At 36.4% G+C, this 14,800-nt stretch overlaps 1 protein-coding gene across 2 annotated transcripts in view; it reads right to left on the bottom strand.

The window, feature by feature from the left end:
- Window positions 1-2,016: 2,016 nt before the first annotated feature.
- LOC127438578 (TLE family member 5-like) overlaps window positions 2,017-14,800 on the bottom strand; it is a 46,647-nt gene continuing 33,863 nt past the window's right edge. Inside the window, exons 4-7 of one of the 2 annotated variants that reach the window (XM_051694263.1) lie at window positions 13,130-13,174; window positions 7,363-7,425; window positions 6,649-6,723; window positions 2,017-3,208 (exon numbers count right to left, since the gene is read on the bottom strand). In XM_051694263.1, coding sequence (XP_051550223.1) covers window positions 2,981-3,208; window positions 6,649-6,723; window positions 7,363-7,425; window positions 13,130-13,174 — 411 coding nt within the window. In that variant the 3' untranslated portion in view covers window positions 2,017-2,980. Of the gene's footprint in view, window positions 3,212-6,648; window positions 6,724-7,362; window positions 7,426-13,129; window positions 13,175-14,800 lie in introns of both variants that reach the window. The other variant, XM_051694262.1, reaches the window with a different exon arrangement.

The raw sequence follows: 14,800 nt of genomic DNA on the forward strand, positions 1-14,800 counted from the left end.
CTATATGGTGGGCATTTTGTATAATACGTTATCAAACAGACACAGAACTCTTATAAATAAAATAAAAAAAATAAAATATAAAAAATGCAACTCCAATTGAAACGGACCTTAGTTTAGACTTGCTATGAGCTTACTGCCCCCTCTTGGTAGAATGACATATTACACTATAGACGCCATATCTTGATGCTTAGAGAGAATGCATAATCAAATATTCTAATGTTTACATTATTTTCCATTTTTTGTTTTTACCTAAAGACCACTTAAGGTAATGCAATGTGCTATAATTTCTTTTTTCTTTGTTGGGGGTGTATATTCGAGCTTGTTATACATCATTACTATTTTCACATCCTGTAGTGCTACCAAAAGTAAAAAAAAAAATTAAAGAAGGTGCTTCTTAACAAATGCATGTTTTTGCCAAACTTCTTTTTTTTTCTACAACATACATTGTCAGGAAAACAATATGACAACATTGCTCACCATGAAAAGAATCGACAGGATTTTATATATATATATATATATATATATATATATATATATATATATATATATATATATATATATCTATCTATCTCTCACACACACACACACATACTTACTTTTTCATACTTTTTTAAACAGCATCCTTTTCACTTGGTGAGCAGGTTAGCTAGCATCTTCGTCTAATACTCTCTAAGACAGCAAAAGAGTCCAACACTTCCAAACACATTAGAAAGCAGGCAAACAGGTAGATATACAGTACAGTATGTCTTTTATAATGTTTTCTCTCTTTAGCAAGCTTTATTTTAATAGTACTCATTGGTAAATCTTACAAAACTATGTCCAGGTCATATTTAATCAAAAAAATAAATACAAAAAAAAATCAGATTTAAATTTTACGTGAAGAAAATGAAGCCTATTTTTAGGCCTCTTAAGGTTGCTTGCATTGTAAATTATTCACATATATTCACATATCATTACTGTAATATTACATCAGGATGTTTTACTTTGAGGGTTTTTTGTTGTTGTAATTCTATAAAATACAAATATAAAATAAAAATACTGTAATAAAATTATTTGTTTCAAATAGCATCAAAGGCAGTACAACAAATAATGCAGTGACGTATGAATTTACAAATTAATTTTTATTTTATGTTTCCCATTACAGTAATAATGATTTTATTTTTTTAATTTTATTTTTAGCTTTACGGTAATGAGAATCATGTGGAAATGTCCTTAATTATCATGAAAATAATGTCGGAATCCTAAAAATCCTTTGAACATTCTTTGAGCAAAATAGAATTCCTGTAAATACAGTAATATTTACTGTACTACAGAAAAAATACATTAATAAAAATTATTCTATTAAAATCAACTCGAATTAAAGACAGTTCAACAAATACTACAATTAAATATACATTTACGATTAATTTTGTTTTTTTCAGTTTATTCGCATTAGAGTAATAAGATATATTTTTGCATTACGGTATTGAGAAGTGGGGGGAAAAGTCCTTAAAGGGATAGTTTCATTTTTTACTGAAAAATGAAAATTCTCTCATTTACTCACCCTCATGCCATCCCAGATGTGTACGACATTCTTTCGTCAGCTAAACACAAATGTAGATTTTTAGAAGAATATCTCAGCTCTGTAGGTCAATACAATGCATGCCAATGGTGGCCAGAACTTTGAAGGTCAAAAAAGCATATAAAAGGCAGCATTAAAGTAATCCATATGACTCAGTGGTTAAATCCATGTCTTAAACGATATGTTAGGTGTGGGTGAGAAACAGATCAATTTAAGTCTGTTTTTACCATAAATTCTCCTCCCTGCCCAGTAGGTGGTGATATGCACAAAGATTGCGAATTACTAAAAACAAAAGAAGAAGAACGTGAAACTGGAGACTGATCGTAAAAGGACTTAAATATTGATCTGTTTCTCGCACATACCTATCATATCGCTTCTGAAGACATAGATTTCACCACTGGAGTCTTATGGCTTACTTTTATGCTGCCTTTATGTACTTTTTTGAGCTTCAAATTTCTGGCCACCATTGACATGCATTGTATGGACCTACAGAACTGAGATATTCTTCTAAAAATCTTCATGTGTTCAGCAGAAGAAAGTAAGTCATACACATCTGGAATGATGAGAGAATTTTCATTTTCGGATGATCTATACTTTTAATTGTCATAAAATTGTCGGAATGCAAAAAACAGTAAAGGTCACAAAAAAACACTACATTTTCTTAAAGCAAAATATAATAAAATAAATTTCACTTTTGATTTTTGGGTTAAAAATGACCTAGACATTTAAGATTCACCCTTCTAATGTTTTCTCAAGCTACAACTGTGACCCACTTTGCAGTTTAAGGTAGGATAGATCTGCAACTTCTACAAAGGGCAACGCAACAACAGACATGTCTTCGAAAAAAACAACAATCCTTTAAACTCTAAATGGATTATGCTGCAGCTAAGTTTTTCGATTCAAAGTTGCTTTTAGAGTAACTGCCTGGAGCCAAAGTGCTTCTGACTAAGTTATTGTAGATTATAGCTTTAAAAGGTGAAAGATTTGAAGAGGGAGCGAGTGAAAAAAAAGAGAGAGGAAGGGAGGGGGATTTTAACACAATTATTACTGGAGGGAAGATGGTCCATTAACAGGTACACCATTTTCTAGACCACTCTCACTACGAGGATAAGAAATATACAATATATATATAGATATATATATACACGCAGGCAAGAAAGAGTGTAAATAAAATAAAATCAAGCATCCGTAACACAATAATAAGGTGGTGTAAAAATACATTTATAAAGCTGGTTGAATGAACTTGAAATAATGAGGTTAGGCATCTGAAGACAGTAGCAATGTTGAAGAAGGACAGAAAGATGGAGGGAGAGTGTAAAGGAAAAGAAAAAGGAATATAATTGTGTGAGTATCTGGAACAAGTGCCTCTACATTGAGCTCTGGATGATGATTGGACGAAAGAACGGATATGGCCGGCATCTAGTCGGACTTGTCTCCGTCTTCTTCGCGGTGGCTGTCGGAGGTCTCGCGCGTGCTCTTGTCCTCTTTGGCCAGCTGGGCCTGCGAGGCCAGGATGCTGGAGAGGGAGAAGAGGCCGGAGCTGGAGGTGACCGCAGGGAGGCCGGCCGGTTGGCTCAGGCCAAGGGGGAGAGGAGTCATGGGCAGTGCCAGTCCCTGAAGCTGGGAGAGCTGGTGAGCCTGGAGCTGCTGCTGCAGAATGGAGACAGAGAGAATGTGTTGTCACTTGTGTCAAATTTAATGATAGTTTTCTATATACTTAAACATATTGTTTTACCTTAATTGCTTCAGCTTGTATTATTCTCACAAATAATTTGCTTTGGGGAAAAAAAAACATCTGCTAAATAAATGTACATATAAATGTCTAATATTTAACTTGATGAACCACGTTTGAAGCCATTGTAAAATAGCTTACACATGTACATCTTAATGAGCCTAAAAACATCCTGTGGTAAATGACTGCACTTTTATTTTTATTTTATTTAATTTTCATTATTTTGTCAATATAACTTGTTAAACTAATAAGAACTGTTGTTATTATTGAAGTGGTCAAAAAAAAATATATTTTTTTTTTTTTTTTTGAGTGATTACCTCTATGTATTGGTATTGCAAAACCACCAGCTTTTAATTTGTATTTTACTTGGTTTAACCACGGCAGCCATCTTTGTGTCATTGCACACTACACACTTTGGTTATACAGATGTTTATGGAAACCTCAATATCTCAGCTCAGGATGGTCCTAGCTCCTTGGAACTAAAACTGATCTCAAGAGCACATTACAAGGTACATGTACATATAAATACATGAACATTTTGCACATTCTTGTTCCTTAGACTTAGAACTTTAGTCGTAATGTAATGATCAAGACTGCTGAAAGTTCCACTTTTAGGGTCCCAGTCCTAAATTCATTTAGGGGGTACCTATGCAAGTATAGTGTGCATGCAGAACATTTCCGGGTTGAGACTTCTCTTAATTTTTTGTATGGGTGCGAGAAAGTGCAATTGTTTTTAACATTTCCCCTCACTTTCGGGTTGATTATCTCTGGTGGGGGACCAGATAGGTACCTGAAATTTTCACAGAAATTAGTCCTCTATGGAAGCCTTCTACTGTAAAAAATGTGAGTTTGAGATTCCACTAGTTACAGAGCTAGGGCTAGTAGAAATCTGGGGAAAAGCCTACTTTATTCATGCATTTTGAGAAATGAACAGATGTAATATAAGCATAACAAATAATAAAAATGAACAGTATTTTACAGTAATTATGTTTTTGACTGATGTACAGAGCGTACGGTGGCAGTAGTCAACTTGGCAGGTGTCAGTTTTCTGAGAACATTGTTCATGATTTCCCACGCTTAGTCCTCAGTAGATATCTTGAATGATGTTCTTGGTCCAGGTGGGTGGAAGAATTTTACAAAAACATCAAAGTTTTCCCCCCTGATGTCCTCAACCAAGCCTAACCACCACTGGTCATCATAGACACAAGTGACACAGTCATTATTCCATAGGATCAGGGGGACAGATTTCATCACTGCATGTTCTTCAAACTCTTGCGATGCAGATGTAAAGAAGCACCTGATCGTAGTCTCTGACACCGCCTCAAAACGGTGACATTTTCTTGTACCCGAAATTCTCACTCTTATCGAACCTGTCCTTGAGTTTCAGTTCATGAAGTTCAGTTACTTCCTCGCTTTTGACGTAGATGTATGTAACCTCCTTAATCTTCTCATTGCAAAAGAGGAACATATCAAAAGGGGTGAGGTTTTGACCCTCTGCTGTCCTCTGCAAACTGGCTTTTGTTGTTTACGCTTAGTTGTTCCTCCAACCCAGTCACATGCATTTTTTGCCATGGGATGTTGCGAAGAAGTTCCATTCAGCTTTTATACCAAAGTCTAAGCAGAGCACTAGTGAAGGAACAAGGGATCCTTCCCGAGTTAGGAAAGAAGGTATCGGTATTGAGCTTGAATTCCAGGTACAAGAAAATTTCAGTTTTGAGGCTCATAAATCATTAGATTGGCTAAAAACACGTTAGCTTTCCTGGATCAGATGACATCATCAGAAATAATGTAGCACGTTGTCCAGCTTCATGGAACCCTAAACCAATCATATTAGGATTCAGATCACTGCAACCAGAGGTGGAAATCATCCAAATATGGGCAGAGAGGATCGTTCACTAATTACATATGGCCACCAGGAGATGGCACCAAGTACATGACAGATTCAATGATGGCTCAATTGACAGAATGGAACTGAATGAAATCTCGTTACTCATGCCTGCATTCTTTGGAGAGAGAGCATACCTTTAGTCATTGTTGTAGTTGCATGTGTAATTAGTTCTTATGTACAATTATTATGTTTTATTTGTGTGAAGAGGCTTTTTAACACTTGGAAACATTTTTGGATTCTAGGATAAATTATTTTTGTAATGCTATAACTTTTGATTGCTTTGTCATATCAACACAAAGTTTTACTCAATTACGAGTGACATGATTGGAAACACCCAGAGATATGACAAGTCAGAAAAATAAGAAAACAAGTTGATATTTGGCTCTTTTTTTTTTTTTTTTTAGCAGTTTATTAGGCTGAGAGTCTCAGAGTTAATCATAATCTATATCATTAAAAATGTTGAAACTTTTCTTTAAAATGATACCAAACATGACCCTTCTTGTTATTTTGTCGAGTTATAAGCCTTTAATTTTGGGTATGCCACAGAAACACAAAAGTATAATAATATATACTGTACAAACAGTGAAATAAACAATAGATATTTGAATAGAACATATTTGAAGAAAAAGAAAATTCAAGGTAAATATCACTTATGAGCAGAGTATTTTTATTGGGCGTCATATCCAATCATGTTGTCATTTTGCAAGGTTATGCAAAAAATTTGAAAATATTACTTGGTGTGTATTTAGGATACATAAAATGTTAGTTTTTAAATTATCCTTGGCAAGCAAAAGGAGGCTGCCATTTTACTTAAACATTAAAAATGTCATTTCAACCATAGAATTTTTATTAAACACAATACAGAACTTGATGTGCTGGAAATTACACTGTGGTGGGAATTTCCATGACTTTCATAAAAATGAAATAAAATGAAATAAATCTCATGTACATCCACTGTTGGACATTGTTAGTAGATAAATAATAATAATAAAAAAAAGTTGTGTAAAAAACAAAAACAAATAAAAACATTTTAACAATTACTTTCTAGAAGTCCACAGTGCTAAATGTGCCCAAAGTTTAAGACACCCACATATTTAGGACTAGCATATTTTGTTTATTTAATTTTTTCATCTTTATTATTTTGTCAATATAGCTTGTTTACTTAATCAGAACTGTCGTCATTTTACTTCTATATATACAGTATGCTGCTTCAATACTGTGAGCACTTTGTCAATATAAATGCATAGTTTTTGTCATGCCAACAAAGCATGCTAACTAAAATTGGAAAGAGCCATACAAATACACAAATCAGTGTGAAAGTAAAACCCATGGCAACAACACACAAAACTCATCAATAACACCCCCTACTTTATAAACAATTAAATTGCCATAAACTCATTTATATTCATTTCCACAAGCTTAGCCTATAAACCTGTACATGTGCACCCACACACACAAAAAGCCTACCCGTATGATGGAGTTCATCTCTGGTGGGGTGACCTGTTTGGCCCTCTCTATCGCCCCCAGGACCTGCTGCTGGTGCTGAAATAGACAAATCGCATCATTTCATGGCACCTCATAGCATACAGTATGTAATAACCCACCCATTTTTACATTAAAATCATACAATGTACAGTAAGTATGTACAAGGGTACATATTTGCTCTGAAAATGATTAAATTAGATTACAATATTTAACTGAATGATTGAAGAATCATGAATGCCTGACTGAATCATTTGATCAAGAATTGGTTCAATTCAATTATTTTAAATGATTCATAATTTTTTCCAAAAATATGCTGAAAACACAAATGTAAATTGAGGGACAATTTACAGAGACAATACTCCAGGCTCAAGAATTTAGATAAAAAAAAAAAAAAAGAAATAAATGCACAATACCCCTCATTTAACTCCTGATTATAGACATTATAATAGGTTTATGGTTTATGTAATCAGTGCATTAAATTTTCAATGCAATCGATCTGAGAATGCATTTTACACCATAGTATTTACTATCTAATATAATACACATTAAAATAAAGTGTTAACTCTGAATGTACAGTAAATCAATCCAATAAATCAGAGATAATAAATATGCTCATTGTGACTCAATGTGAACATTTACAAAAGACATGCTACTAAAGCTGTAAATGTTCAGGTAACGGTGTATCTCTCTCTGTACCTCTTGAGACAGGTATGGCAAGACTTGAGCACAGATCCCGTTTAATCTCTTCACAATCTCTGCCTGCAGGGGGAGAGGCAGACAGACAGACACACACACAGTTCAGCAAATTCTTCCCTTTCAAAGCAGTCAAAAATCCCCACTCAGACCCCAAAATATAAGCAGTCCTCTACAATATCATTTTATTACATATGTGCACCTCAGTAATACTGACAATATTAAAGTGTGTAATTTCTGCGGTGCTAGCATCACCAAACAGAATTAAAAAAGCAATAAAAAAAAAAAAGTAAAATAAGCTAAGATAATACAATTTATTATAGCAATTAAGATATGCACATTTGTGCTGTACACATACACTGAAATTGAAATTTTTATTTATAATTTTTGGACATTTTTATATTATTTGAAATATTTTGCTTACAGTTGTGCTCAAAAGTTTGCATACCCTTGGGAATTGGTAATATATGTACCATTTTTAAAGAAAACATGAGTGAGCAGGCAAAACACATTTCTTTTATTTCTTATGGGATTCAAGTGTAGGTTATAACAGAATGGCACAATCATAAAACAAAACATGGCAACAAAGAAAAAAATTAAATGACCCCTGTTCAAAAGTTCTCATACCCTTAGTTCTTAATAATGTGTATTGCCCCCTTTAGCATCAATGACAGCATGCAGTCTTTTGTAATAGTTGTCTATGAAGCCCCAAATTCTTGCAGGTGGTATAGCTGCCCATTCATCTTGGCAAAATGCCTCCAGGTCATGCAAAGTCTTTGGTCATTTTGCATGAACCGCACGTTTGAGATCTCCCCAGAGTGGCTCGATGATATTAAGGTCAGGAGACTGTGATGGCCACTCCAGAACCTTCACCTTTTTCTGCTGTAACCACTGGAGGGTCAACTTGGCCTTGTGCTTAGGGTCGTTGTTGTGCTGGAAAGTCCAAGAACGTCCCATGCGCAGCTTTCGTGCAGAAGAATACAAATTGTCTGCCAGTATTTTCTGATAACATGCTGCATTCATCTTGCCATCAATTTTCACAAGATTCCCAGTGCCTTTAGAGCTCACACACCCCCAAAACATCAATGAGCCACCAGCATGCTTCACAGTGGGGATGGTATTCTTTTCACTCTAGGCCTTGTTGACCCCTCTCCAAACATAGCACTTATGGTTGTGACCATATTACAAATTACAGTATGCCAGAAGCTGTGAGGCGTGTCAAGGTGTTGTCGAGCATATTGTAACCGGGCTTTTTTGTGGTATTGGCACAGTAAAGGCTTCTTTCTGGCAACTCAACCATGCAGCTCATTTTTGTTCAAGTATCGTTGTATTGTGCTCCTTGAAACAACCACACCGTCTTTTTCCAGAGCAGCCTGTATTTCTCCTGCGGTTACCTGTGGGTTTTTCTTTGTATCCCAAACAATTCTTCTGGCAGTTGTGGCTGAAATCTTTCTTGGTCTACCTGACCTTGGCTTGGTATCAAGAGATCCCCGAATTTTCCACTTCTTAATAAGTGATTGAACAGTACTGACTGGCATTTTCAAGGCTTTGGATATCTTTTTATATCCTTTTCCATCTTTATAAAGTTCCATTGTCTTGTTACGCAGGTCTTTTGACAGTTCTTTTCTGCTCCCCATGGCTCAGTATTTAGCCTGCTCAGTGCATCCACGTGAGAGCTAACAAACTCATTGACTATTTATACACAGGTACTAATTGCAATTTAAAAAGCCACAGGTGTGGGAAATTAACCTTTAATTGCCATTTAAACCTGTGTGTGTCACCTTGTGTGTCTGTAACAAGGCCAAACGTTCAAGGGTATGTAAACTTTTGATCAGGGCCATTTGGGTGATTTCTGTTATCATTATGATTTTAAAAGGAGCCAAACAACTATGTGTTAATAAATGGCTTCATATGATCACTATCCTCAAAAAAAAGTTTTTTTTTTTCATGATCAGTCATATTTTCAAAATCAATGCCAAAATTTCACAATTTCTGCCAGGGTATGCAAACTTTTGAACACAACTGTATGTTTAAAAAATTGAAAATTTTTGAATGACTAGGTTGTTAATATATTATAGAATTGAAACTAGAGATAGTTAACATTTCCTATTAATCGGCCAAGCAGCTACAGTTCTCAGCCAATGATCTCCAAATATCGACCAAACATCTGCCAATTTATCAGCATGGCTGATATACTGGTTTATGATCACAAAAAAACTATTGGTAGATTATAGAATTCAAACTAGGAACAGTAAACATTTCCATTAATTGGCCAAGGGGTACAGTTCTCAGCCAATTCTGATCATCTCCAAATAGCCAAATATCAGCCAATTTATCAGCCTGACCGATAAATTGAGAAGGGTATAGCTGCAGGCATTGCTCCAAAAAGGGGTGTGAGCTCTAAATTGCCACTGAAGATATAGGGAGCCCCTAACCTAAACCTTTCCCTAACCTTAGCCATGACTGGAAGTGATGCCCCCTTATGGAGTTGGCGCAACCCCCTTTTGGAGTAACCCTGCCCTCTTTTGGAGATAACGCCCCCATTTGGAGGTCTTCGGCCTGCCGCTATACCTACTTGGATAAACTGGTCTATCATTACACTATAAAAATATATTGATAACCATAGAATCTAGGAATATTTGACATTTCCGTTAATTGGCCAAGCCTGGCTGATATATTGGTCTATATCACACTAAAACTACTGGTGGATTATAGAAATGGAAGTAGAAATAGTTAACATTTCCATTAATTGGCCAGGGGTACAGTTCTCAGCCAATGCTGATAATCTTTAAATATCAGCCAAACATCTGCCAATTAATCAGCCTACCCGATATATTGGTCTATCATTACATTAAAACTATTAGTAGATCAAAGAATCAAAACTAGGAATAGTTAAAGTCTCCGTTAATTAGACAAGCACATACAGTTCTTAGCTGATGTTAATAATCTTCAAATATCGGCCAAACATTGTCCTATTTATCAGCCTGGCTGATATATTGGTTTATGATCACACAAAAACTATTGGTAGATTATAGAATTCAAAGCATGATGTTAATATTTCCATTAATTGGCCTAGCGGTACAGTTCTCTGCCAATGCTGATAATTTCCAAAAAGCCAAATATCTGCCAAATTATCAGCCTAGTCGATGTTTTGGTCTATCATTACACTAAAACTATTTGTAGAGAACAGAAATGAAACTAGGAATAGTTAACTTTACCATTAATCGGCCATGGGGCACAGTTCTCAGGAAATGCCGATAATTTCCAAATATTGGTCAAACATATGCATATTTATCAGTCTGGCTGATATATTGGTCATCATTACACTAAAATGGTAGATTTTAGAATTAAAACAGTTTTCTTGCATTTAGTTAATAAAACTAAAGGAGAAAAAGGGGAGAGCGCGCTCATGTCAGAAAAGCATGATTTATCCAAGTACTGAAAAAGCCTTCAAGAGCTAGAGAGCAAAGTGTAGTGAGACAAAGAGGGAGAGTGAAAGAGATAGGCAACAATAACCCTGTTTCAACAGCTTGCCATGCTAACACTTCAAATAGCATGCAAGAGAGAGAGAGAAAGAGAGAGAAGAGAGTAGTGTGAAATGAAATGATTGTATACCAAGCACTGGCATGGCTTATTCTTTGCATTTATACCCTGCATTTCCCCCTCTCTCCCCTTTGCCGGCTGATGTTTTTAAGCATATTTAACCTGGGTCACATAAAGGGGCAGGGACTGATGAATTGTGTACGTGAGACTGGGTGAGGTGGCAGCAATGGCGCGTGCCTAGATTTCTGCGATGACATGCAGTCTGTCAATCTGTGTGCCCCTGACATTGAAAATCACATCCAGCCACTGTTTGTGCAAGTGGTCACTTACTGTCTGGGTTATATGTAAGACAGAAAAAAAGGATGGCTGATAGGATACTCTTCTTTTTTTTTTTCTTTAATCAAATATGCAACATTTCAAGAGGTTAAATGCTATGTAAACAAAAGGGTTTAAAGTCACATTACAGCTGAGAACATAAGAAACAACAATAAACCAATTTTTGTAGATATTCATTGTTAAGGTACAGTTTTGTAACAGATATTATAATAATAAACCGAATTATAAACATGATAAACAAAATAGCATGTAACTATAACATGTTATATAACTAAAGCATGTTAGTTTACATGTTTGCACAGCATGTTAAATTAACTACTAAATGAAAAATAACATCAGCTGTGTGAGCTTTTAAAGTAATGTCCTATGATTATTAACAATTAACATGTACTGTAGGTGCGTGACAGTGCAGCCAGACTGCTCCTGTCTGTACCTTTAACTCAGTGGTTCTCAACAAGTTTTGCTTCAGACCCCAGATTTTATGTTGGAAATCAAATGGCGACACACCATAGTACAAACGTAACCTGTATTTAATGTATCCTGGGTCGCATTTCCTTTTATGTTGCATAGTTTTGTTCATGGTTTTCAAGTACAAGGACATGCATCAAGTGACATTTTTGTTGTTTTCTCTCCCCCCCTTTTAAAAATTGAAGGGCATATTTACTTATATGAGCCCATTATTATCCCGTTTGTTTCCTAATTTCAAACATAACGTACATATTACACAGGAGGAAAGGCTCCTCATTACCATGGTTAGGTCAGTGCAGCTAGTCTTAAATAATATTAATAATAAATTGTATTATTTATGAAAAAATAAATACTAGCTGAAACACATCTTGAAACATTAACTACAACTGCCACTGTTGATATAAAATGAGGTCTAATAGATTCTACCTTTAGATTATTTCATATGAAACTATAACATTTTGTCAAAATATAACAGTTACTTTTACTCGTAAAATCGTGAAACAATTTTGTAAAGGTGATGATGTGTAATGATTTTATTTAATTTTTTGGCGCATAGCACATTGTTGCTCTTTTCCTCAGTGCTGTTTGGCATGTCAGGGCTGCCTACTGTTTGATGGGTTTGACTTGACTTCCTCCATAACACTTTAAACTCAAAGTCTTACTAGAATTGAAATTGGTCACATCAGTTTTGAGGTCTGAGCTCCGCAATATCGAGGGAAGCCCAGTTGTTGTACGTACGCGCCAGAGAGAAGAGCAGATCATGATCGCGAGCTGGTTCCGTTACACTCGTGCGAAAGTGCAGATGAGAAGCCTTTAGCTGATTGCGAGATTATCATTACATCTGCCTCGGCAGTCCTAAATAGGCTATCACTTGGGCGGCCGCCGAAATATCTTCAATGGGAGAACCATGGCATTGTTCTTTCCCTGCTGTTCGTGACCCAGTCTGAATAGACCTGCGACCCACCAGTTGAGAAACACTGCTTTAACTCACACACACACACTCACTCACTTATGTCAGACCCCCTCACCTCACTTCTCTCTGACATTTTCTCCGCTGCATGTGTGTGTGTGTGGTGCAAGTTGACGAGTCTGACAGGCAGTCGAGGAGGAAAGGAGATGCGCACGCACAGGTGAGATTCTCCGTCCGGTTGCATTTTTTTCTCAATACCGTAGATAAGCAAATGTACATGGTATGATAACCGTCAATTTTTATACCGTGGTATACCGTGAAACCAGTATACCGCTGCAAAACTAGGTACAGTAAATACAAGTGTGGTACACCGTTGACACTTCTGTGTGAAGACAGTCTATGTACTAGGAAATGCATTCAATAATGTTCAGCAAATATGATGAAACATAAAATGAGTGTGCATGAAGTGCAATTTGTTATCTGAGATGAGTTAAGTGAGAGAGGCAGACTCACCTGCTTGTGCATTTCAATGTTCAGCCCATAAGACATCTCATAGTACTGCAAAAAAAGAAACAAAGTTAGACAAGAATACACCATTTAATTTTACAACTTGTATACAAAAAACAAAACAAAAAAAACTGGGAACTGGGCCCAAACATAACAGATGTGCAGGTGTATGGGTGCATGTACTGAGTGCTTAATCAGAGGTTCTCAAACATTGGTGTTGCTACCATGGGGTCGTGGGAGAATTCTATGTACTTCTTAATAGTATTTTTTTTTTTTTCACTTCAGCATTCAGGAAAAAGGTGGATATCCATAGGCTGCACGTACACATAAAATATGCAGCTTGTCTTGTGCTTAAGATATTATGTAAAATGTAGGCTTCAACGTAACCTGAATGCAAAGGTAAACTTAAAATATCCACTCCCGTACACACCTGGAGGAATTTTGGTTTGCCGCAAAAGCGGAATACACAAAAATTGGTGAGAGACAGGATTCAGCACTCTTTTTGCATCAAGACCAAATACCAATTCAAGCGGTTATGTAATTATTCCTCTGAGATACTAAAGTGTACAATTCTGTGACATAGTCAGGGATGTGGGGAAACCATGGTTTTAATACAGTAACCTGACTGTATCCATATAGTAATTTTACTATGGATTAACAATGGTTAATCTATTGCTTACTATGGTTTTACCATGTTATTTGTAGTAATACCATAGCCATAAAATTATTACTTTTATTATTACTACTATAGTTTTTCATTTTCCTGTATTATTACTGGTTTTACAATGTATATCAAGTTTAAAATATGGTTAATGTAGTAAAACTATGTAAAACCATGGTAAATCTATTGCAAGGGCACGCAATCTATTACGAGGTCACGCAAACTACTGCAAGGGCATGCAATACCCTTGCGAGGGAATGCAAAACTTATTACAAGAGAATACAAACTATTGCAAGGGCACGCAAAACTTATTGTGAAGGAAAGCAAAACTACTCCAAGGGCACACAAAACTTTTTGCGAGGAAATGCAAACTATTGCGAGGAAATGCAAACCGCGAGGGAAAGCAAAGCTTATTGCGAGGGCACGCAAACTATTGCGAGGGCACGCGAAACTATTGCGAGGGCATGTGAAACCTATTGCGAGGGAACGCAAACTGTGAGAGAACGAAAAACGTATTGCGAGAGAACACAAACTATTATGAGGGAACACAAAACTATTTCAGAAAAAAATTCCCACACTGTCCTCTATGGGGCTCCGTAGGGTCACAAGAAATTTGTAACAGAAACGATGGGTTGCGGAAAGGTTGAGAACCTCCTGTTTTATATCGTAATTTTCTTGCTGATCACCCAAACGTCTACAAGCAGACTCAACTATAACACAACCTCAGCAACTAAATGAGATTGTAGTGCACCAGAGATGGAGCCAGAGTTGAATTCAGAGTCGGCTTTGCAAAGCAGCAGTGGGTCTCTAAAGCAATTACCACCCACGCAAAACAGACGCCCACTCTCCCTATCTTCAGTGGGTGCGGACAGAGCAGGGGAACCCGATAGGCTATTAGAGGGAGGGGGGCGCTCTGGCTGATGCACGTGAGAGCTCCGCCGCACAGATTAAATGAGATTAAGCCGCTCAACGGATCAATTAGAGGCGGAATATCAGACGGAAACATGGGGCCCGGG

Source organism: Myxocyprinus asiaticus, chromosome 49 (genome assembly GCF_019703515.2).
Source record: "Myxocyprinus asiaticus isolate MX2 ecotype Aquarium Trade chromosome 49, UBuf_Myxa_2, whole genome shotgun sequence".
Taxonomy (NCBI): domain Eukaryota; kingdom Metazoa; phylum Chordata; class Actinopteri; order Cypriniformes; family Catostomidae; genus Myxocyprinus; species Myxocyprinus asiaticus.